The 23881-nt window shown below is 38.3% G+C and overlaps 3 protein-coding genes and 1 pseudogene across 5 annotated transcripts; 2 read left to right on the forward strand and 2 right to left on the reverse strand.

Moving 5' to 3' along the window:
* The first annotated feature begins 6345 nt into the window (after nt 1-6345).
* LOC129089127 (CCN family member 1-like) lies at nt 6346-7942 on the forward strand. Its single transcript, XM_054596495.1, has 5 exons — nt 6346-6387; nt 6492-6705; nt 6813-7154; nt 7286-7488; nt 7652-7942. The coding sequence occupies exons 1-5, from the start codon at nt 6346-6348 to the stop codon at nt 7940-7942; spliced, it is 1092 nt and encodes a 363-aa protein (XP_054452470.1).
* Nucleotides 7943-9527: 1585 nt separating this feature from the next.
* On the reverse strand, nt 9528-16461 carry LOC129088854 (outer dense fiber protein 2-like). 3 transcript variants are annotated; one of them, XM_054596106.1, is made up of 17 exons: nt 16386-16461; nt 15916-16090; nt 15704-15827; nt 15466-15597; nt 15211-15285; nt 14797-14868; nt 14572-14688; nt 14300-14485; nt 14079-14188; nt 13857-13992; nt 13517-13627; nt 12805-12909; nt 12184-12342; nt 11708-11808; nt 11444-11606; nt 10921-11046; nt 9528-10832 (listed from the first exon to the last, which is right to left on the reverse strand). In XM_054596106.1, exons 2-17 carry the CDS (start codon nt 16077-16079, stop codon nt 10659-10661), a joined length of 2055 nt encoding a protein of 684 aa, XP_054452081.1. In that variant the 5' UTR covers nt 16080-16090; nt 16386-16461; the 3' UTR covers nt 9528-10658. The 3 variants fall into 3 exon arrangements, with proteins under 3 accessions (XP_054452081.1, XP_054452079.1, XP_054452080.1); XM_054596104.1 differs by lacking the exon at nt 12184-12342; XM_054596105.1 differs by lacking the exon at nt 12184-12342 and having other exon boundaries at nt 15916-16087; nt 16386-16432.
* A 548-nt stretch (nt 16462-17009) lies between these two features.
* ift22 (intraflagellar transport 22 homolog (Chlamydomonas)) lies at nt 17010-20830 on the forward strand. Its single transcript, XM_054596107.1, has 5 exons — nt 17010-17295; nt 19908-19990; nt 20137-20223; nt 20367-20569; nt 20654-20830. Exons 1-5 carry the CDS (start codon nt 17257-17259, stop codon nt 20800-20802), a joined length of 561 nt encoding a protein of 186 aa, XP_054452082.1. The 5' UTR covers nt 17010-17256; the 3' UTR covers nt 20803-20830.
* Nucleotides 20831-21065: 235 nt separating this feature from the next.
* On the reverse strand, nt 21066-23280 carry LOC129088856 (ATP synthase subunit g, mitochondrial-like; annotated as a pseudogene).
* Nucleotides 23281-23881: the final 601 nt, after the last annotated feature.

Raw genomic sequence — 23881 nt, forward strand, 5'->3', positions numbered from 1 at the left:
TAATTATATACTGTGTAAATATTTAATTATAATTACTGATGAAATAACAAATGTGAAGCATTTTAATATTGTAGCTGATTTTAACTACTTTTTATGGTTTATTTGTTCAAGAACATTGCATAGTTCATGAACTGAATATACGTTTGTTTGTTAAATCTTAATCTGCAAAGTAAACACATTTAGATTTAACTACAAATACCTCACATTGTGTGAATGTCACCTTTATTACACAGTTTTTATCCAGTTCTGCATATTTGAATGTGGTTTTAAAGTTTATTTAATACACTTTTTAGATATCACACATAATCAATTTGTCTTGTTGACTACTTTGCTCATTTAAAAGTAGAGTTAAAAGCTTGTGGCCTAAGATGGCATTAAATATTAAAAGGATAGCAACAGTAATACATGTTGTTGTAACATTAAATTGTCACAGGGGATTGGCAGGGGAAAGTGTGAATCAAGCATAGAGATCAAAGTGTCATAATGGCAAAGTGAACTGCCGTGCATGAGAGGAAACCAACATAACACTCCGGTAAACTTGTTAAATGGCAAAACAAGATTTTCACTTCCCTCTAATAATGATATGGCACAAACTGTCTGAGGATGGGTGCTCCCGGAGGAGATTGTTGTCAGGCTTGTTTTGTCACGTCCTGCAATGTAAAAAGTACTGTGTGGCTGGAAAACACCAAGATTGAGACGAACCCAGTGCTCAAACTTGTGCGTGATGTCTACTGTGAATGAGACACAAAGAAAAGGGACATTCATTCATTCATTATATACAATTATGTAAAGTACTGGATTTGCAATCATATATGCAGCCATTGTAGTTTCACACTGAGTAGTACTGGGAAGGTATTTCTGCATTTCTGTTATCTTTAGCCAGTCTTTATGTCACACAGAATTTGATTCCCATATTTTGTCTATTTTTCTTATTCTTGCATTTCTTGCTTTTTGAAACACTTTTATTTTTTTTATATATACCTCTCATCAAGTATCTGCCCACCCACCTTTCCCAAATGTCATTTCCAGGGATGTCGGGCATTGAACTAAAACTACGGAGCAATTTAATTTCATGACGATGCTGCACAGTATCAAGTATCAAATTAGGGGTTAAAAAATATAAAAGTATTTCTCTTGATAGTATAATCTCCAGGATTAAGGTTGCCTAACATTTCTTGTAGCTAAATCCAGCTTTACAGTTGCTATGGATGACCACATGAACTTGGCAGCAAGAGTAAAGAAAATTCTCCAAATATGGACTTAATAATACTGTAAAATGTTAATTTCTTTTTGCTGTTAGAGGAATAGTTTGACATTTTGGGAAATATGCTGCTTTTCTATCTAAGAGTCAGATGAGAAGATTAGCCTACCACAAATATTTCTGTGTTAACTCAGCCATGAGGTGATTAGCTAGCTTAGCTTAAAACCTGGAGACGGGAAACATTAAGCCTGACTCTGTTCAAAGTTAAAAAATATGACTATCAACAACTCTTAAGTTCACTAACTAACAAGTTCTATATTTGTTTAAGCCATTTACAGATAGAAATGTAGTAGTTGAAGAGGGATAAGCTGTCCTAGCTAATGCGCTTGCACTCCCCTCTGGCATTTTCTTTTAACCATTGTACACCAATTAAAGAACAAAGAAAAATTAATGAAGAGGGAAAACACAAAGCTAAGCTTTGGTAAGAGCCAAGTTGCTTAAGGGACAATACGTTCACATAGTTTATTTAAAAGATATTCAACTCTCATCTCATAGCTGTCTGCAAATGTGGAGCAATAACAGTCAAACTGAAATCACATTAAGTCATAATTCTTTGGTTTTGTTTCATTCATAGGAAAATAAATTAAAGTTAAATAAGAGAGAAATCCCCCTATTTTAGTTTCTGTTTTTTTTATTTCAAAGGAGTACACCAAGAGCGTAAATATTTTGCTGGAGCAGACAATATGCAATTTAATGCTTAAGTTCAGTTGCAACACAGCTAACAAGCAAGCTTCCTTTATTTAGGACTGGCAAAGTAGTTTGTTATTGACTTTTTCCAGCAGACAATTTCCAGCTTCCAACCTCCAAACATTCCAGGTGCACAACGCCAAACGTTTATTAAAAAAACATGGCTGACTGTGAACAAACGGATGTTTCTTTGGAAAAACACAACTGAACTCTCAGCAATGCAGCCTCCGCATTTTTGGGGGCATTTTCTACATTTTCCTGAATATCTTTTTGCATAGAGAAAATAACTTTCAGATATTATTTACCGTAACCAGCTACCTAATTACACTGTTGACATATTTTGACATCAACTTACATGCGGAAGTGGTTTTACTATAAAAAGTATTTATTATTTTAATTAAATACAGGCAAATATACTTACGGTTGACTTTTAGTTGATGGTTTACCATTTACACTGTGCACTTCCATTGTTGTGTGATGTCAGAAAACTGCTTCTTTGTTTTCCGTGTTGTCTGTAATGCAGCATTATAACATAATGTTGGCTCTGTTCTATTTCCCTGTAAGCTGAGACATTCATTTTATTATTCATAACTGTGCCTTTCCTACTCAGACATGTCGAAATATTTTCTGTGTAAAAAGGCCTATTGTTCAACGTTGCAAATTTGTGCGTCAAAATTCACCAAATGGGTATTTACTTTATCCCTGTGAGTGAATCAACACATTTTAATGTTGGTGCAGATCACTGGTCCATCAGTAGTATTGAAAACAGGTGTGCATCATTAAGGTCCTCCAAGCATTGAGTTAAAAAGGGGTAAAACTGTGCTACAGTAAATTACATTCTGGCTTCATTTAGACCTTGTACTACCTGTACTAACGTGATCTATCTGGATAATTTGGTCATCTGATCCACAGCAGTTAGCCAGTCTAAAAGCTGTTCTTTGTCCTACTGTTTCTATTATACAACTTTATCAAGTTTTGATATTTGTTTGATGTCACAAGAGCGTTTTAAAATGATTCCTATTAGAAGATACGTATTGTTTTCAGAGACTTAATATATTTATTGCAGTCACATTAGTTTAAATATTAAAGCTAAGGTTATTTTTATTTTGGAAAGTAGTGCTTTTTGCCTCTATGGAGTTTTGAGTATGCACATCTATCACCACATTTCAATAAAATAGGCACGTCATCTCAGTGTTTTTTGTCTTCTAAAAAATAGTTGACCTTTGAGTGATATTATTTTGTCACAGGTTCAGATGTGCTGGAGCGTAATCACCGGAGTCCAGCTACAAAATTCGAACATGAAAGTAAACCAGTCCAACTCTCTGTATGGAGAAAGGGTGACTGGTCTATGGCAGGAGAGATAGCTTGCTGTAAGGCTGCAGGATTTATCTGTTGTTTTTTTCCCCTTTCACATAAATTATTTTTGTTGGACTTTCCAGAGGTAAGATTTTTGTTACTAAAACCTTTTTTCACTCCTGTCCAGTCCTGCTCACTTCAACATCCCCGTCAACTTTTCCAATGTCAACCAACATCTGCTCTTTATAAAGATGCCTCTACATCAACTTAAGGCATTTTTATTTATAAAAAATAAACTATATCCAAGTAGCACCAAAGGAAGAAATGTAAAATACTTTTGAAGGAATATATACAGTTGTTTATTTATATAAAAGAATTGTGTTCAATATCAGGGCCTCCTGTGCTGCAAATCTGTCACCCTGGCCTCAAGAATCATCTCTTGCTGTCAAGGTAAAAACACACAGGAGGCAAAGTCCTTCCCCTTCTGTTGTCACCTTATTTTCAGAAAACAATATGTACTGAAATAAATATCTTTATGATCCCATTTGAACTATGCCCTAAATTACACATATACTGACCACTTACAATGTTTTAAGACAAAAAAGACGCAGTTTGTCTAAGGTTTGTCACAGTACCATTTGGTGTTGTGTGAAACATCTCTACTCTTGCATAATGTGCATCACCAACCCCAACACGGCCATTACCGCGGCTTGCTAGCTAGCTAGGTAACTTAACTATGTTCCATGCAGGAATGTAAGGTTATGAAGCATAGAGAGCAGAGTAAATGAGTTAAATGTAACAACTTAATGCCTCATTCTTACACTCTTTTCACCATGCGGGAAAGCACTTTGCGAGTGACAACTTTGTTCTGCTCTTTTTCTGTAACCAGTGTAGCATTAAAGCATGTGGAATCAGTAAGCTAGCTAGCTATCTAGTTAACAGGTGGACAGTTTTTATTTTCTTTTGTCGTATGCATTTAGCTATTTTGTTTCTTTCTTTCTCATAATCAAACAAATATGGGTGCCTCAAATCCGCCAAAGACAACTGTTTAATGTAATAAAATTAAAATTCCCAAATTTGTTGAACTTTTCCTTAAATTGCTTATAGAGTGCTTCAGGAATTAATCCTAAAACCCCAAAATAAGTTAGAATTTTTTGCGCTTCCGGTTCCCCCGTCTCAAAGTCAATAGGTCTTTTGAATTAGTTTTTGGTGTATGTGGTTAACAAAAGCTTAGAAGTTGTTAACGTTTTGTTCTACAATATAAAATAATACGTCAGCCGTTACCCTTTTCGTGAATTTTGCAGCTTTTAAGTGTCTTAAAAGCTAGAGAAATGGCGGTGCAACACGACGAAGATATGGAGAACTCCTTCTAAGCTAACGTAAACATGATTTTAAAGTTTCTGGTAATTTACACACTAATAAAAACATTGTTATATTAATCTCCTCTAATAGATCCCCAGAAATGCTAAACATTGGCCCTCAAATAGCGGTACAATGATTAATACAATTTATTACACCTTTTTGATTGGGAAATGGATTTTGATGGATTGATAGTAAGAAACATGCCAATTTAACATGCAACTGTTATCCTTTCCAACTACCCCAGCTGCCCTATATGTTATACGTATATACAATACCTCCTAACATGGTTCTGCAAATACTTTATATTACGGCTTTTGTGGGAAAGGTTTCCACTCCAGTCGGCAATATCCAGACATCTGTGAATGCACCGAGCTCACGCTTGTTCGCTCTTCATCTGCCTGAACTGGCGCTGATTCAGACCGTACCCTCGTAACCTCGGTTAGATAAGAGGCGAGGCCGTGCCAGTCTGCTCTTCCTAGCCTCTTGTTCTCACAGGTTATAATGAAAAGGAAGGGCATTTTTTCCCTGATAACTCTTATTGTTCTTTGATGTGGATAGAAGAGGATGCTTTTTATTCTGGCAGCTATTTCAAAGAAACCTTCAATGTTCATCCTGAGTGGAATGTTGCTTCAGGCATGTCCTAAGTTTTCATCTTCCTTCTTTTTTTTTGCTGTGTTTTTCATTCACAGCTGAACAAAGGATTCCTACGGTTCAAACATTCCATGAGGCTCTTGTCTCCTTATTTAAAAAATATTTAAGTCGAAGAAAGTCTAATCCATCCACGCCCTTAAGGGTGACTGACACTAGACAAGTTGGAGAATACAAACACCGATCACAGACATAGTGCAGCAGTCTAAACACTGTTTTGACCACGATAGAAATTCAGTTGCTCATAGAAATATGTAGCTTTTCTTCAATATTTATATCAGAACTTGTGGTGCCCCGATGTTGAATCCCTGTTGGACTGCGGCCACATGCATGAGGTGGATATCTCAGGTATCACACTTGTTTTTTGGGGTCCTCTACATAACTTTATCAAAAGAGTACACTTTCTTAATTTGTCCTTTATTTAACCAGGTAAAGTCTTATTGAGATTAAGAGAGATCTGACCAAGAAGGTGGCATAAAGACATTGTTGGAACAATAAATACAATAAAATCAACAACTTAAACAGAATAAGACAAAGTGCATAAACAACAAGATCTCATATAATACCCTATTAGTAAGCACCATATTCATATATATGCATGTGTTTAGCAGCAAACATTCCATTGCTTTAATAGAATACAATTCCATTTCAAGTGCAGAAAAAAATGGCATTAAGCCACTTGTGTTTGGAATGTTTCATTACTTAGAAATAATAATTCTAAGAGCTGGTTTATTTCATGATAGAAGAGCCACTTCATGATTACAGAACAGATTTAAAAATATTTAATTACAGGGTCACTTTGGAGAGAAAGCCCTTAAATAATGAAGGTTAATCTGGGTGGTTCTTGTCTGATTGAGTGATGAGAGGAGAGGAGGCGTTATGTGAGGACTGGTGGTTGAAGCATTCCTCTCATAGTTTTGCGACACCTCTTCAGCCGGCGCATACGTCAGATATGCTCAGAGTGTATAAAAGGAGACGGGGACTCCAAAAGAGAGAGAGAACAAGAACTTGTGAACTCACTGCAAGGTCTGCTGTATGATAGAGATTTCTTTTTTATTTCTGATCTGGAAAGATAACTTCAACTTCTGAAGATGTGGAAAGTATTTTTCATTGTGATCCTCTGTGTTTCAATGGTGAGGAAATAATCACTGTTCATTCATAAGCTGCTTCACTAGATCTTATAGGAGGACCATTTTTGGAAGCAAACCTTTATTTAGAAATGTCTGTTTAATCTCAGGTGTCAGCATCGTGCCCGAAGGACTGCCGGTGTCCCCCCGACACCCCTAGGTGTGCAGTAGGAGTCAGTCTCATGCTGGATGGCTGCGGATGCTGTAAAGTTTGCACACAGCAGCTTTTTGAAGACTGCAGCAGGACACGGCCATGTGATCACACTAAGGGACTGGAGTGCAACTTTGGATGGGGGTATAGCTCTGCTAAGGGAATCTGTCGAGGTGAGTTCAATTCTCTTATTGTTTTTTTTTTTAATGTTTTTACTCAATTTGTCTGTTTACTCTTCTCAAATCAAACCTCGCTACTTTCTCTGTTGCTCTAAAAACAGCCAAATCAGATGGAAGAACATGCGAGTACAACAAAAACATTTACCAAAACGGGGAAATCTTTCGTCCAAACTGCAAACACCAGTGCACTTGCATGGACGGTGCTGTTGGATGCGTCTCCCTCTGCCCCCATCAGCTCACGCTGCACAAACTGGGCTGTGATAAGCCCGTGCGGGTCAAGGTACGGGGACGATGCTGTGAGCAACTCGTCTGCCTCGAGGAGGCAAAGACAGAGAAGGAAAGACACAGAAAAGAACACAGCAAAGACAGACCGTCTGAAGACGACCTTGCCAACAGGAATGAGTTGGATCCCGCGTGGCGAGGAGAATCAAATTCTTTACCGGGTGAGCAGTTTTGTAGTGTCCAGTCCTTTTTGGTGACATTGCTAACTTATCTAACAAGGAGCCAACATAAAAGTAAATGTGTGTCAGATTACACTTTTCTTACCTTGTTTTTTTTTTTTATCTCTGTGCAGCTTTTAGGGGTCACCCAACAGGCCACATGTTGGTCAGAGGAGTCAAGTGTGTGTCTCTAACCACAGCTTGGTCACCCTGTTCCAAATCCTGTGGCACTGGAGTGTCCACCAGGGAGACCAACAGCAACACCCAGTGCAAACTGGTGAAAGAGACTCGGATCTGTGAAGTCCGCCCTTGCAAAATGACCATTACCAAATTGAAGGTACATTCCACATTTTGAATGTCCCAAATGTCATTTTGTATGATTAAACAAAGAAACATTTTGATTATTTCATAATATGGTGGCCTGTTCTCTGATCATGGTTTGTCAAAGAAGATTTTAAACAGAAATTTAAATTTTGCTTTTGGTGTCTTCCCTCCCACAGAAAGGTCAGAAACGTAACCACACAGAAAAGGCCAGCCGTCCAGTTAAACTGTCCTACGCAGGCTGCCGTAGCGTGAAAAAGTTCCAGCCGAGGTACTGTGGGTCCTGCTCGGATGGGCGATGCTGCAGGCCTCACCGAACCCAGACGTCACCTGTCCACTTTCGCTGCAAACATGGGGAGATCATCAGAAGGATGGTGATGGTGATTCAGTCCTGCAAATGTGACCTAAACTGCTCCGGCAGCAACGAAAGGACACCTGCTTATAATGATATCAACAAACTGAAAATGTAAAGTTTTGATCTGAAGAAATTTGCACTTTGTGGCTGCATACATCTGCAGGATGTATTTTCTTGAACTGTATTGTTCTTGATTTTGCTTCATAACATTGGAGCCTTGTAGTTGGCTTCTTTTTGAAGCTGTTTTTTTTTATACATTGTGAAGATTCTTATTTTTCTAGTTAAATAAAAATTTGCTCTACACTTTATTTTATACACATACTTATTATATTTACTCCCTTGACGAGACATGACAACATGGAAATGACGTGGAAACTATGGCAGCTGCTAAATCAGTACACATATGTCGCCATGTTTCTGTTGATTTACTATAATGCATTTTATTTATAAGAATTAATACTTCACTCAGTGTGTATTGTTATATATTATATCGAACCCCTCTACAGGCAACATGCCGAGGTGTCCTTGAGCAAGACACCTAACCCCAAGTTGCTCCCCGGGCGCTTCTTAGCAGCCCAAACTGCTCCTCTGGGATGGGTCAAATGCAGAGAATTGTAATTTCCCCATTGTGGGACTAATAAAGGCTTAATTATTATCATTATTAATTAACTGCAGTATTGTCAATTCTATGTTTACATTTTTCTTAAATAAACACATAAAACAGTGCAATTATTTTTCTTTCTGACAAAACAAAAATGGGGCTTGCAATAATCTGAAAAAAAAAGGAAATTCTCTGGGGGTCTGTTGTAACAGTTTTCAGTAGGAAATGAGCTTCACTGTTTCAGCTGCATCTGGCTGACTCACTTCTGTGACAACCTCTATGCCGCTGAATAGTTTAGGCAATGAGTGTAACGTCAACCTCAGAGAGCTTTCCCTGCTGTTGGACAGATGCTCAGCACAACCTGCAGAATTTTGTTTAATGAAAAAGTTATAGGGTGGCAGAGAATAATAATCAAATAAACTTTGCACAGAGAAATATTACATGCAGAAAAAAGGACAATTCTTAATATTGAGTGCAACAGTGAGCGTTACTTGGATTTAACTTCACTCATTTCCCCCCTTGAAGTTGTTTTCAAAACTAAGTATGATGAATTTTAAATTGATCATATGTTGCTCATTTTAATCTGAAGTGGGACTTGAAGGGACTGAGTGTTGTGAATGCAAATATTCAGTTTATTGCCCAACCAACAAAGATCATACATGAATTAGACCACTGTAGGTGACCTTTAGAAAATCGTTTCTTATATGCAACAGTAAAGTATCTGTTTGTTTTTATAAAAATTGGTCCAGCAGCCCAACTAATTTGAGTCAAACAAGCACTTAAGCTCCGGGTGTGTCCATCATGTTGCTGAACTGTGATACCAGACAAATTGCCAGAAGTCACACGTGAGCTCATTTTCCAGCAAACGGCTGAGAAAGGCAAATTCCCAAAGTGTGATCAATAGAATTACGTAAACGGGCAAGACCAAGAAGGCGAGAACAAGAGTAAAAGGAAAAACAGGAGGACTGACGCATGCAGCGATGAAATGCGTCCATCCCCTGACGGAGAACACAACAATAGAGCTTTGTCTGGGAGAACTTGAGAGGAGATCTGCTCACTCGGGGGAATTATGACCACTGCAAGAACTCATCGTGTCCGGTAGTTTATTATCATAGATACAGGATGGGACCCCAAGCAACAAGAGAAGAAGAGGAGGAGGAGGTACAGTGCAACACAAACATCAGGCTCAAAAATGCATCAGAACAAAACAGCAACAGAGTTGAAAGCTGTTTGGAAACTGGCTGGTTGTTTCGTGTATCTCAGTAATTATGATTGCAGCCCCAAAGGCATGAGCTTCACAACTGGCAGCTTTACAAATGATTTGCTCTGTTATTCATCTCAGTCCAGCTGGGACAGGAACAATATTATGATGGTTTTAAAGGGAGTAAAGTTGGTTTACCACAGGTAAACTTGGCAGTTAAGTTTTCAATCACTACTTTGGGTAGTATACATGTCTTCAATAATGGGGTGAAAGTACCGCTTTAAAATATGGCAAAAAAAAGTTTGATCTGGAGCCAGTTGCAGAAAGATAGACTTAGTCGTACACTTGCAATAGACATTGAGCTGAAAGAACCCATTTAGTATTGACTAAGGTAAGACTGAGGCATAGTGTATTGTGGGTAACATTAAGACACTTGACAGAGAAAATAAACTAAAAAAAACAGTTCCACTTAGTGGCAGATATTTTTTTTTCCAGCTGGGAAACACATTTTGTTTCTTTATTCATTTTAGAAAATCAGAAAAAGAGTGAAGAAATGCCCGTTACAGTAAATCAGGGCCCAATGTGACATTTTAACATTGCTTGTTTCATACCACCAACAGTCAAAAAGCCCAAAGGTATTCAATTTATAGTGAAATAAAATCTTTACATTTGTGCTGCTGGTGCCCGGCCTTCCTCCACAATCTAAAATAAGTCTAATGTTTGATGAGTCTGAAGCTGAATTTATGCAACTGGCTCCTTGAGACCCAGTAGCACCAAGAGTTCACAGTCCAACAATTGCACACACCTGAGAATATCATAAAATGTCTTTTGGGACATTATTAAAAAACAATATCAAAATCTCCTGATATCTGGGGGGAAGGGTCCCAGAATTTCAGCTTAATTAAGAAGTAGATATCCATATTCTTACCTCCATTCTCATTTTTAAATATACCTTATAAATATTATATAAACAAAATACAGTAAATAAATGAATACAAATGTTAAAATGCAAACAGATAAATCCTTAAATCATTTTAGAAAATACGATGATCCATAACTTGATGTCTGCAGTCCCTCATCAAACATGGTCTTATAAGAGTTTTTGAGGAAATCTACGTAGTTCTGGATGCTTTGCTTGTGGCTCTCTGATTGGTCGAGGCTGAGCTGCAGGTCCTTCAGACGCACCTCAAACTGTTTCTCTGCCTGCAGGTTAACAAACACACACTTCAGATATTTGCTCGACATCAACACATCTCCATGGCAGCTGTTTGTTTTATACGCTGGTACTCACGGTGAGCTTGCTCCGGCAAAGAAGTCGCAGCTCGTTATCCCGCCTGCTCTTCTCGGCTTCCAGCTCCAGGACTTTGGTCTGAAGGGCCTCTCCTCTGGAAGAAGCCTGGTCTTTTACCTTTTTGACCTGGACATATGGGGGAAGAAAATGTATTATCACCATTCCTGGGTGACAGATGTGTATCTGCAAACACCTATAGTATAGAACACAGGGTGTTTATAACAGCAAGCACAGAAAACATAGACGGTTTCAGGAACAGGCTAAATTATTACTTACTAATTATGAGGAAGAGTGAGGTAAAACGAGCACTTAGTCGTTTTACCTTTTTTTTTTTTTTATTTTTAGTTTGTCTTCGCCCTAAGTGTCTTTGGGTATCTAGAAAAGCGCTATATAAAATTAAAGTATTATTATTATTATAAAACACAAAAATGGGAACATGTGAGAAAAAAAGAGATAATGTAATCGGAAAAACATGATTAATCTCTCCTTCCTCAGGTGCCACTACACTGTCTCTGAGCTCTACCTGCTGTTTGACGTCTGATAGAGCGGCCTCCAGCTGCCTGCTGAGGGCCTGGCACTCTGACGAGCGTTGATCCAGCTGACGGTTACTGTAGCTCAGACCTTCCTCCTGACCCGCAAGCCTCCGTACCAGCTCCATGTTCTCCTGCTGCAGCGTGTCCATCTCCCTGCAAAACACATTAAAAACCATTTAGATTTTTGGGGATTTGCACCAAGGAGACGCAAACATTTGACACCGTGACAACAGACACACGAGAGGACGTCTTACTTTTGGAGAGAGGCCACTTTCTCATTCAGTTGTAAATTGGCGTCATGAATGGACTCTCGCATCTCCACAGATGAACTCAGCAGTTTTGTCTGACTCTCCATCTGTACATGCAAAATGTAAAATTCAGTGACTGGAGCAGAAAGGAGGGCAAAACTGCGTAGAACAACACAATCTTGCAAACAGTAAATGTGCAGTTTTCTAGACACCAGTTCATCATTGCTGATGGAACATGTGGGTGATTGAAAAGGGATTTTCACAGCACAACAACACTCACAAATGGGTAAGTAGGTACAGATGGAACCTGATTGTTTTTCAATTGCAATCGGAGATTTTTTTAAATCACAAACATCAAAAACTCACAGCAAGACCAGAAAACGAGACGCGTCGACAGACACATGGGGTTGTACTACCGCCTAGTGGTCAGATGTATGGAAATGACTCTTTACATTCTGGCCGCCACAGCTCACGTTGCACACCTTAACCTGCAGTCGCCTAACGGACTCTGACATTTCTGAGCACTTCCTCTCCGAGCGTCGCAGGTTGTCCTGGCACTCGAAGAGATTCTGCTCAGCTGCACTCAGTAACTCGGGGTAAGACTTCAGCTCGTCCACGCGCCCCTGCAGCTCCTGCCTCACCTGGGCTCCAGAGGAGGGCAGAAGGAGTGGAGTGGAGTGTTGGGAACAGACAAAATATTAGCCTGAAGAGTCGACACACCTCTCAAAGAGACGCTCAAAGATGTGCATGCTTTGAGCGTGCAGCATGCGCCAAGATTCATCTTTAGAAGTGCTTTGCTGCTCAGAATTACTGCAGCTGGTTTAGGAGTTAGAAGGTCCAGATGCAACAAATGATACACAGTAAATAAACCATCTAACAGTTCTCTGATTCAATAGCAGGAGAAACAGTGCTGCAGGGCTGAATATACTAGAAAAAGCACAAAAGTACTGTTAGAATTTGTTATTGAAATAACAAAAAAAGAAAGAAATAAGTTAAATATAACGTAGTTGTTAAATAAACATACATATTCATTAATACACATTAGGAGTTTAAATCTTTCATAAAATATAAAACTGAATGTACATGGAAAGCCGGGGGGTTACCTTCTCAACTTCTGCATCTTTTCCATCTTGTGTCTTCTCTGTCTCTCTTAAGAGATTTGCATATTTCATCCTCAGATCATCTAACTTAGCTTGAAGCTCTGCAACCTAAAAAACAACAACAAGAGAACAGAATGATGAAACCTGCTGTGTCCTTCCCTACAACTGAAAACAGCTAACTGGTGTTTTCGATGAATCATTCATTCATCAATCTCCACAGACCACATTCAGTGTTACTCTTTATAAATCAGTAAGATCATCCTCTTTTGTGCGAAACATTTTTCAAAACACAAATGGAAAAGCACAAAACATGAATCATTTATGGCATGAAAAGAAAAGATAAGAGGATTAAATGTCCTTTTAACTGGAAATTTTGTTCAACAGTCTTAAAACTTGCTGTTATCACTTTGGCCAGATGCTCAATGTGTCCACAGTGTTTATAATCTATTCATTAAACAGAAAAATGTTTGAGCAGTACAGTTAGTTGTTCAGTAATACGCAGTATGTGTATGTGTGTGTGTGTGTGTGTGTGTGTATGTGTGTGTGTTAATTTGTGGGGATTTGTGTGAAATGTCTTCTCTGACTACAGAGTGAATTATCTTTATTCTTCCAATTTAAATGCAAAACACTGCTGATTGTCCAAGTAGTAGCTTCAAAATAAATGAAAGAAAAACTTCTTAAAACTAAATTTTATAATGAATGTGCTGATTTCAACCTGATGTTGTGCCTGTTCCACTTGATGTTTCCTCTCCTCCGACACAACCTTTACTTCTATCAGGGCGGAATCACAATCAACCAGTTGCTGCTCCAGATGAGCAACAGAATCCTGCAATCAAATGAACATCAAATATAATTTCAGTGATAGAAATAAAAAAACAGAGAGAGAGAGAGAATGATTTCAACTTTCTATGGAATATGACAGACGTGCACAAACTGAAACGGATTCATTTATCTGTCAGCTGTCTTTCAGTCACTAAATAGCTCTATGAACAAATATGGACAACACATCCTTTATGGAAATGATTCTCATGTGCAAGCTGTTTGGCAACGGGTACCTTGAGTGTTGCATTATTGACGTGGAGGTCTCCATTTTCAGCGATGAGTTTTTCAACACGTTGCATCACAATTTCATTAGCTGCATTGAGCTCATCCTTCTCCATCTGCAGCCTCGCCGTCATGTCCGCAATTTGACTTTATTGAAAACAAAGCATTTAAAAATGTCATCAGGGAAAATTGGTTGATGTGCGTACTAATTCCCGATTTCAAGAGTGACCAACCTTTTCAACAGCTCTATGCGAACTACAAGTTTGTCTTTCTCTTCGATCTCCCGCTCTTTCTGTTGTCTCCTTGAGTCTCGTTCTAAACGGGCGTTGACCAGCTGAGCATCCTGATGGCGACCAAGAAAAGAAAGTAAAAACAAGATCCTGAAAGATGCAACTGCGTACAGAGAAGACACTATTTTCAAAACCATCAAATCATAGCCATTTTGACTTTTTACCTTTTCCCTCAATTGCGTGTAGCATTTGTCAATAGCGGCTTCAAATCTCTCCGCTCTCCGTTTCTGAGCTCGAGTGGCTTTCTTCAGAGATTCTTTGTCCTGTGCTGCCTTCTCGGCCGAAGAGGTAATGGATCCTCTCAGGTCATCAATCTCCATCTTTTGCTCGGTCAGGGTTCTCTCCACAGCCTGGAAAACAAAACATTAGGGATTATGCTAAAATATTACACATTTTCTTTAAAGCAGTTTGCCAAGAGAGAAGGGAACCTTTGTACCCGTAGCTGCACAGTCAGACGGTTGTTTTCGGCTTCCTTGCTGCGCAGCTGCCCCTGCAGGTGAGCACGAGTCGCCTCCACAGACTTGGTCATGTGAAGGGCACTCTTGATGTTCTCCTATGAAGTCCAATATAGACAGAAGCTTTAAAAATGCACCCTGCAGCCTTTGCAGCTTTATTATCTGCACTGCATGCAAATCTATACGTAAACTTCAGCTGTGTTTACCTGCTCTTCTCTCCGCAGATCCATCAGCTCGTCCACTTTTCTTTCTGTCTCAATCAAGTCTCTTTTTAATTTCTTCAGGAGAAAAATTACAGAAATCAGTACATGCTTTCAGATGGGAATTTGCATTATTTTCGAGGTCTTATGCATTTAAATTGCTCGTTTATTCTAATAGGGCAGCTAGTCTCATATAGTATATATCATAGAGTTTATATCTTTCAGTTGAGACATTCATTTAGTATTATGTTGCTAAGTGACACAGGCTTGACATTCAAACCACTATACAGTACGTAAGACTAACCTTTTTCACGGACTAAATATTCAACCAGGTTGGCAAAAGTTAAGAACACATTTTTATCCCTTACACTTAAATTAAGTTCTTCCTTTGAATCATCGCATTAACATAAAGAAACACACCTCATTTTCACTCTCAGCCTGTGAGATCTTCTTCAGTAAGATGTCCGTTTGGTGGTCGGCATCAATTCGATTAACCTTTAAGGAAAGATATGAGTTATTGAAAAAAACAAACATATAAATACATGTTCAAGAAGCATTTAAGTCAGAGGGTTTTTTGTGTTGGTTTCAACTTACAGTAATAACAGTAATACTACTAATACAGACAAATGACTTACAAACCTAAGCAATAAATAAGGTGGAAGTATTGTAACCAACCTCTGCATCTTGGAGCTGTTTCAGTTTTTGTCGAACAGACTTATTTATTCGTCTAAAATCCTCCAACTTATCCAGCAAAAGTCCTCTTTGCCTCGTCATTCTGCGCTTATCTGTGGCAGACTGTCTTGAATCCTTAATTGCAAGAGAAAAAAATAAGTTAGATAATGGATCGTGAATGGTTTCCAACATGGTCAGGGAGAACCCAACTTGGTGTATTGCAAAATTGCAAATAACATACAGAAAAATCATCTTCCATGGCATCTTTAAAAGACACTAGTTGTATGGCAGCAGAGTTGGCAGCTGCCTCTGCATCCATCAGTATTTTCAGGAAAGAGCTTTTTCCATGGGCAACCTCTCCATGACTAAAATGAAACACAGGAAGATAAAGTGTTACGGGGTGGCTGCACCCACAGGTTACGCTGTATGTTCAAATGCATTACAGGACCTCACCAATTGATGGCAGCCTCTGGGATTCTTGTGTGGAGACTACTGCGATCTCTGCTCCTTCTCCCCAGCTCATGAGAGCTAGCCAGATCCCCACAGCTCAGAGGGACATCCTCCACAATGGAGCTGAAACCAAGGGAGGGACTATGGAGATCATCCCCTGGAGACATAGCTCTTACTACTGACAAAACATACAGTATGAGTTAATGTTAACAAACAGTGGAGGGAAAGAAGTACATTCACATTTATCCTTAGCCACACTGCATAGTCTAGCCTGCTCATTATGAAGGACAGTGGGAGTAAGCCTATTCCATAGCAACATACAGTCCAGGTTACATGGCTGTTAAGCTAAACAATGCACTGCAAATATTATATATTAATTCTACCAATCAAAGGCAATGACATCTACATCATGGCTATTATAATTAAAACATCCCTAACAAAAGAATACCACCACAATTATAAGCATTACTTACTCTTTCGACTTGTTGTGAACTACGCTTCTCCAGACTGAAGAGCCCCGCCCCCACCTCTTACAAGATCGAACCTGATTGGTCAGCTCTGACGCAACGTAATGACGCGGCCTTATTTGCTCGCTGCTGATTTGCTCCCCAGGGACAGAGTAGGCGGGACTAAGTTTGATTAAAGTTGCGAACAGCCAATGAACAACAGGAAGCAAAGTTGAAACCATAGAAACGAAAAGGAAGCTTAGCTAGCGCCATGATGTCTCAAAACAACAAACCAATTCACGGAGTTTATTAACACTTTGGACGTTACGTTGCGTTAACTAAACACCCATAGCATTATTCACATACATGGGCTACTCAGAATATAATTGTTTTTGTTTGTTTTGGTTGCGTAGTTTAGCATTGCCCTTCTTTCGAAGTTAGCTAAACACCTAGCGTTACGCTTCTCCAAACTGAAGAGCCCCGCCCCCACCTCTTACAAGATCGAACCTGATTGGTCAGCTCTGACGCAACGTAATGACGCGGACTTATTTGCTCGCTGCTGATTTGCTCCCCAAGGACAAAGTAGGCGGGACTAAGTATGATTAAACTTGCGAACAGCCAATGAACAACAGGAAGCAAAGTTGAAACCATAGAAACGAAAAGGAAGCTTAGCTAGCGCCATGATGTCTCAAAACAACAAACCAATTCACGGAGTTTATTAACACTTTGTACGTTACGTTGCGTTAACTAAACACCCATAGCCTTATTCACATATATGGGCTACTCAGAATAGATATTAGTTTTTTGTTTTTATTTGTTTTTGGTTGCGTAGTTTAGTTTTAAGCTAGCTAAACACCTAGCTAGCTAGCTAGCTAGCGTTGATGCTCGGCGAGTGGATATGTTCAAAGCAAAAGTACTCTTTATTGGCCCCAACGAGGTACGTGAATGTCTGTCCTTCATAATGGCCTTACGTTAGCTTAGTGTTACTGCCAGGTGTCAATAGGGACAAGAGGGTAATATGATGGTTTAACAGTGGAAAGTAAGCAAACATCAGAACTGCAGGCATCAAAAACCTAAGCACGTGTGTAAGGTCTTTCCTTTATATTGCTACTTTATACTTTCAGCTCACTTCATTTACATGACAGCTGAAGGCTCAACATGTTGTTTTCCATAAAAACCCCCACATATATTGTTATATTGTTATAGATTCAGTTACCAAACATCAACAGAATAAGTAAATACAGTACCAGTCAAAAGTAGCCTGTCACATAGTTATATAGGGACATCTGTTATCCACAAACTATTAAAACACACCAATGAGCCCCCACTACTGCATACAGGGACCTGTTCCTGCTGTAAATATTCACAAAAGAACCAAATGTGTTTTTAATCTAGAGCTGAAAACAGTACTGAACAAATTCACTTTTTCCTTCGGTCTGAGTTACAGTAGCAGTCAAAAGTTTGGACACACCTTCTCATTCAACTACTTTGAAGAATCTAAAATATAAAACATATTCTATAGAATTAGAAAATGAATTGTGGTTGTTTATATGTAAATGAAGCCTGACAATGTAAAATGAAAGAATAATTGAGGAGTGCACAAAGTCCCTTTCCATGTATACTATTACGGTCGCAGACAACACATTATGGATCCACCCACACTAACATGAAATACATATTTCATGCATTTCATTGCACTTGTTGTGTATGAAGTTTGTGTTATTGTTGCTTGACATCTTTGCACAAATACTTGTATCCGAGTGTTTTTCTGCTCCTTTTCCACTGAACTGACTGAGACGGCAATTCATTTTCCTACGTTGGTAGTTTAGTCATCAAGACCCACAAAGTTTTTACTTCTATTGTCACAATACAAGTATTCAGTCATCTCTATTGTTTATGCAGATAAACTCAAACGTACAACTGGTGTAAACAACAGGACTGGAAAGTCAAGGGGCTAACCAGCTGGCCTTCACAACTTCAGTCAATATCCAGAAAGATTTAGGGCCTTCTGTAAAATAACATCCTTAGTGTTTATACAGTGTGCAGCTAATATGCACATGAGGTAGAGCGCTTGACCCGCAACCACAAGGTCGGTGGTTCGAACCCCTCTACAGGCAACATGCCGAGGTGTCCTTGAGCGAGACACCTAACCCCAAAATTGCTCCCCGGGCGCTTCATTGCAGCCCACTGCTCCTCCGGGATGGGTCAAATGCAGAGAACCGAATTTCCCCATTGTGGGACTAATAAAGGCTTAATTATTATTATTATTATTATTATTATTATTATTATTATTTTACTGACACTTTGTATCTTCGATTAATCTTTATTTTGACAGAATGACTTTAGGGCTTTTAGTGTTACTACAGTTACTGACCTTATTGATTAATTGGTATATTATTTTGGAATTATTCATTTTGTGACTAAACAAAAACACGTCACAGGTCCTGAGGTTGCAGATTCAAATAATTTGCATGGTCCATCCAACAGTCCAAAAGTGAGAGATATGCCTTATCGAACAGAACAAATGCAGTACATTGTATGAATAAAGAAGCCGAAATCAGGCTATCAAACCAGGTGCGTAGCAACTTAGAAATAAGATTTGAATAATATTTAAAATTGTTTTCAATTTTCTGGTGCCTGATGATTTGTCGACTTATCTTTTTGTCTTCAGATAGAAATGTTTACCTTACAAAGAACGTGACAACATGTCTTTGCAGACTGTTTTACTACAGCACAAAACGTCTTTGCAGACTGTTCTACTACAGCAAACTGTAGATTATATATATATATATATATATATATATATAGTACCAGTCAAAAGTTTGGACACACCTTCTCTACTACTTCTAAAATCTAAAACATATTCTGGTTTGTTGAGCATTTGTTTGTTTACCACATAATTCCATATGTGTTCCTTCATAGTTTGGATATCTTCAATATTAATCTACAATGTAGAAAAAAATAAAATAAAGAAAAACCATTGAATGAGAAGGTGTGTCCAAACTTTTGACTGGTACTGTATATAAGCTCTGCCTAGACATTCAAATGCTGTTTACACGTTAAGGTTTTAGTAATAAGTATCTACTATTGCAATGCACAATAACACTGACAGCAATATGATTCCATTTACTTATGCTTGAAGTACATTTCCGTAATATTACTTCCATACTGTGTATTCTGCGGGGCTATAAGATGTTCCAGTCTGACAAAACTTTTAACACACACGTTTTGTCCTGCAGGAAAGGCACAGGTGTAGCTAAGTGCATTAATGATGACTCTGTTTCCTTTGGGGGTTTCATTGAGTCAATCTACCAAGTCATGACAGTATAATACCAGAGCCCTGCTACTGGAACATTTTGCCTTCACAGAATGCATTCATCGCTGTTGCTGATGTGCTTTTCCTACTGTAAAAAGTCCAAATGTCTGCTGTGAAAAGTTCCTATTTTCTGCAAAAAAGAGTTGCATGTAAAAAGTAGAAAGTAATATTCAAGAGGATTTATTTATGTTCTGATTTGTATTTTATATGATTTCTAAAATGATGTTTTTCAGAGTGGGAAAACGGTTCTTGCTAATTTTCTCTCAGACACAGCAGAGAATGTGGGAGGTGAATACAGACCTACTCAAGGAGTAAGGTACGAGCCCTGTGTCAGCTTTACTGATTTCCACATGGTACACAGTTTCTCCATACACGAGATCCCTGAGAAGATGGAAATAACACCATCTAACAGGCTGTTTGGGGCACAAAAACGAAATTAAACTGTGTTCTACTTTTTTCAAGGATACTGGAATTTGACTCACAACCTGAAGGCAGTGGTGACAACGCAAAATGTGAAGTTGAACTTTGGGACTGTTCAGGAGATTTTAAGTAAGTTAAATATTAAACATTTTCAATGAGCAAAGGCTTAGATGTTATCTTGTGATACTTAAAAGACACGCCACTAATGATTGGTTTTGTTTTTCAGTGTATAATACCCAAATGTAGATACACAAAATATTCTCTTCATACAGATTCGAATCATGCTGGCCTGCAATGATAAAGGACTCCAGTGGTGTGGTGATCATTTTCAATCCCGATGTTCCAAGTCACCTAAAAGAAATAGAGACGTGGTACTCGATGTTCATCTCCTCTCAAGGTCTGCAGGACAAACAGTGTTTACTCATGGCTCATCACAAGCCCGGCAGCGGAGTAGAAGATGGACGGCTGCCTTTAGGTATTTCCATTGCAGGCCTCCCAAAGCTGTTGTTTGACTCATTATACCTCTTTCTGGTCTAACATGTTCGTTCTTTTGATGCAGCCTCACATTTGGGCCGACTGGCGCTTATTCACTCCAACCTGGAGGAGGAACCAGAGGATGTGAGGCAAGCTTTCTGCAGATACTTGGGAAATGTTATAAATACAATGTCGGAAAGTCGAGAGCGAGAGGAGATGTCCATCATCACATAACAGCAAAATCTATAAAATATGCAGCTTAAGGATAATATATTTCACTGGCATCAGTAATCTGTTTAAATCACATTCATGAGCACTTTCCAGTTTTAATTACACATTTTTGCTTTTATTCAGCTGTGCATGAAACGTCCACCCCGTAAACGCTTTAGTGAAATATTTTTCTGTTCTCGTTTTTCATGTCTTGCATTTTGTATTTCTTTTTGTGAATAAAATATAACCTAACTCACTCACTTTGGAAATGAATACTCAAGAGAAACCAGGTATACTTCTATGGATATGGACAGTGTTTATTTGAACATTTTGTGCAGGTTGTTGAGAATGTGACAGTTAAAAGTGCAACGGGAGAAAGAAGTGTACAACATTTAGACATCGTATCCAATAATGCCTCCTTTGCCAATGCACTCTCCAATGTAGAACCACATCAGCACCTCGGTGGCCACGAGTCCATTCCTCAAGGCATCCTACAAAACAAAACAATTTATATTTCACTCAAGAAAATTGATTTAATGACATTCTATAGAATTAGAAAATGAATTGTGGTTGTTTATATGTAAATGAAGCCTGACAATGTAAAATGAAAAAATAATTGAGGAGTGCACAAAGTCCCTTTCCATGTATACTATTACGGTCGCAGACAACACGTTATGGATCCACCCACACTAACATGAAATACATATTTCATGCATTTCATTGCACTTGTTGTGTATGAAGTTTGTGTTATTGTTGCTTGACATCTTTGCACAAATACTTGTATCCGAGTGTTTTTCTGCTCCTTTTCCACTGAACTGACTGAGATGGCAATTCATTTTCCTACGTTGGTAGTTTAGTCACAATACAAGTATTCAGTCATCTCTATTGTTTATGCAGATAAACTCAAACGTACAACTGGTGTAAACAACAGGACTGGAAAGTCAAGGGGCTAACCAGCTGGCCTTCACAACTTCAGTCAATATCCAGAAAGATTTAGGGCCTTCTGTAAAATAACATCCTTAGTGTTTATACAGTGTGCAGCTAATATTTACTGACACTTTGTATCTTCGATTAATCTTTATTTTGACAGAATGACTTTAGGGCTTTTAGTGTTACTACAGTTACTGACCTTATTGATTAATTGGTATATTATTTTGGAATTATTCATTTTGTGACTAAACAAAAACACGTCACAGGTCCTGAGGTTGCAGATTCAAATAATTTGCATGGTCCATCCAACAGTCCAAAAGGGAGAGATATGCCTTATCGAACAGAACAAATGCAGTACATTGTATGAATAAAGAAGCCGAAATCAGGCTATCAAACCAGGTGCGTAGCAACTTAGAAATAAGATTTGAATAATATTTAAAATTGTTTTCAATTTTCTGGTGCCTGATGATTTGTCGACTTATCTTTTTGTCTTCAGATAGAAATGTTGCGGGCCTTACAAAGAACGTGACAACACGTCTTTGCAGACTGTTTTACTACAGCAAACTGTAGATTATTATATATATATATATATATATATATATATATATATATATAGTACCAGTCAAACGTTTGGACACACCTTCTCTACTACTTTGAAGAATCTAAAATCTAAAACATATTCTGGTTTGTTGAGCATTTGTTTGTTTACCACATAATTCCATATGTGTTCCTTCATAGTTTGGATGTCTTCAATATTAATCTACAATGTAGAAAAAAATAAAAATAAAGAAAAACCATTGAATGAGAAGGTGTGTCCAAACTTTTGACTGGTACTCTGTGTAGAGATATATATATATATATGTATGTATACATGTGTGTGTGTATATATTTATATATATATATATATATATATATATATATATATATATATATATATATATATATATATATATATATATATATATATATACATGTATTCTTAATTCATGCCCCCCCCATATATATATACAAAAATGGATGCAAAAAATGGATGCACATATTGCCGACTCCTCAGCTCTAGGTTCAGGCACACACATAAACAATGGTTCTCATATTTGCACGGACTCACCTTCACAGTAGTTTGTCTGAAGCGTCCCGACCTGAAGCTCCTGATGAGGCCGGAGGCTGCGTCCACGGCTCTGGGGATCTCAGCGGGGGTCGGTGGCACCAGCTCCACCCGGGCATAGCTCCACCCGGGCATAGCGCCAGAAGGCCGCCAGTCGGGGTCTGGAGAATGTGACGGCGGCTGAGAATGAATCAAACACAATTTCATGTGTCCACACCTGAGTTTACCAAAGGTCACACACACGCACACGCACACGCACACACACACACACACACACACACACACACACACACACACACACACAGAGCTTCACCTCCTCTGTTTATCACTGGAATAAACAATAAGGAGGAATAAACTTACCACCAACTAAAGTTGGTACTTTGGCAACGAGCTTCTGAACTGTTTGAGCCATATTAGTGAAGAGAGCCCAGGAGAAGGAAGAAGGAAGAAGTAGAGGTGGCATGAGTTGTTGATTTCAAAATAAAAGAGGTTAAGCGAAACATGCGATTAATATGTTTATTTTCAAAATAAAAGGGCTTGAAGGTAAATTAAGTTCTAGATTGAATAAGTTAATTTACAGTACCAGTCAAAAGTTTGGACACACCTTCTCATTCAATGGTTTTTCTTTATTTTTTTTCTACATTGTAGATTAATATTGAAGACCTCCAAACTATGAAGGAACACATATGGAATTATGTGGTAAACAAACAAATGCTCAACAAACCAGAATATGTTTTATATTTTAGATTCTTCAAAGTAGTTGAATGAGAAGGTGTGTCCAAACGTTTGACTGGTACTGTACGTATATTGATTTGGATTTGATTTTTACTGTGAGTGTAGCCAGACAGAAGCTGGAAGACAAACTGGACCATCACGTCGATTATTTGATAAAGTAGGCAAATAAAGCAACTGTGTAATAGCTACTTCAAACACTGAGGCAATTCAAAGTGCTGTATTCGAGACAAATAAATGTATAATCCTGAAAAAAAGAAGTTAAAATTGACACATATAAATCAAGCTGTGTCAGTACAGTGGTTTTAGAATTTAGATTTTAAATAAAGGAAAGGC

The sequence above is a fragment of the Anoplopoma fimbria genome, chromosome 3, assembly GCF_027596085.1.
Source record: "Anoplopoma fimbria isolate UVic2021 breed Golden Eagle Sablefish chromosome 3, Afim_UVic_2022, whole genome shotgun sequence".
NCBI classification, from domain to species: Eukaryota; Metazoa; Chordata; class Actinopteri; order Perciformes; family Anoplopomatidae; genus Anoplopoma; species Anoplopoma fimbria.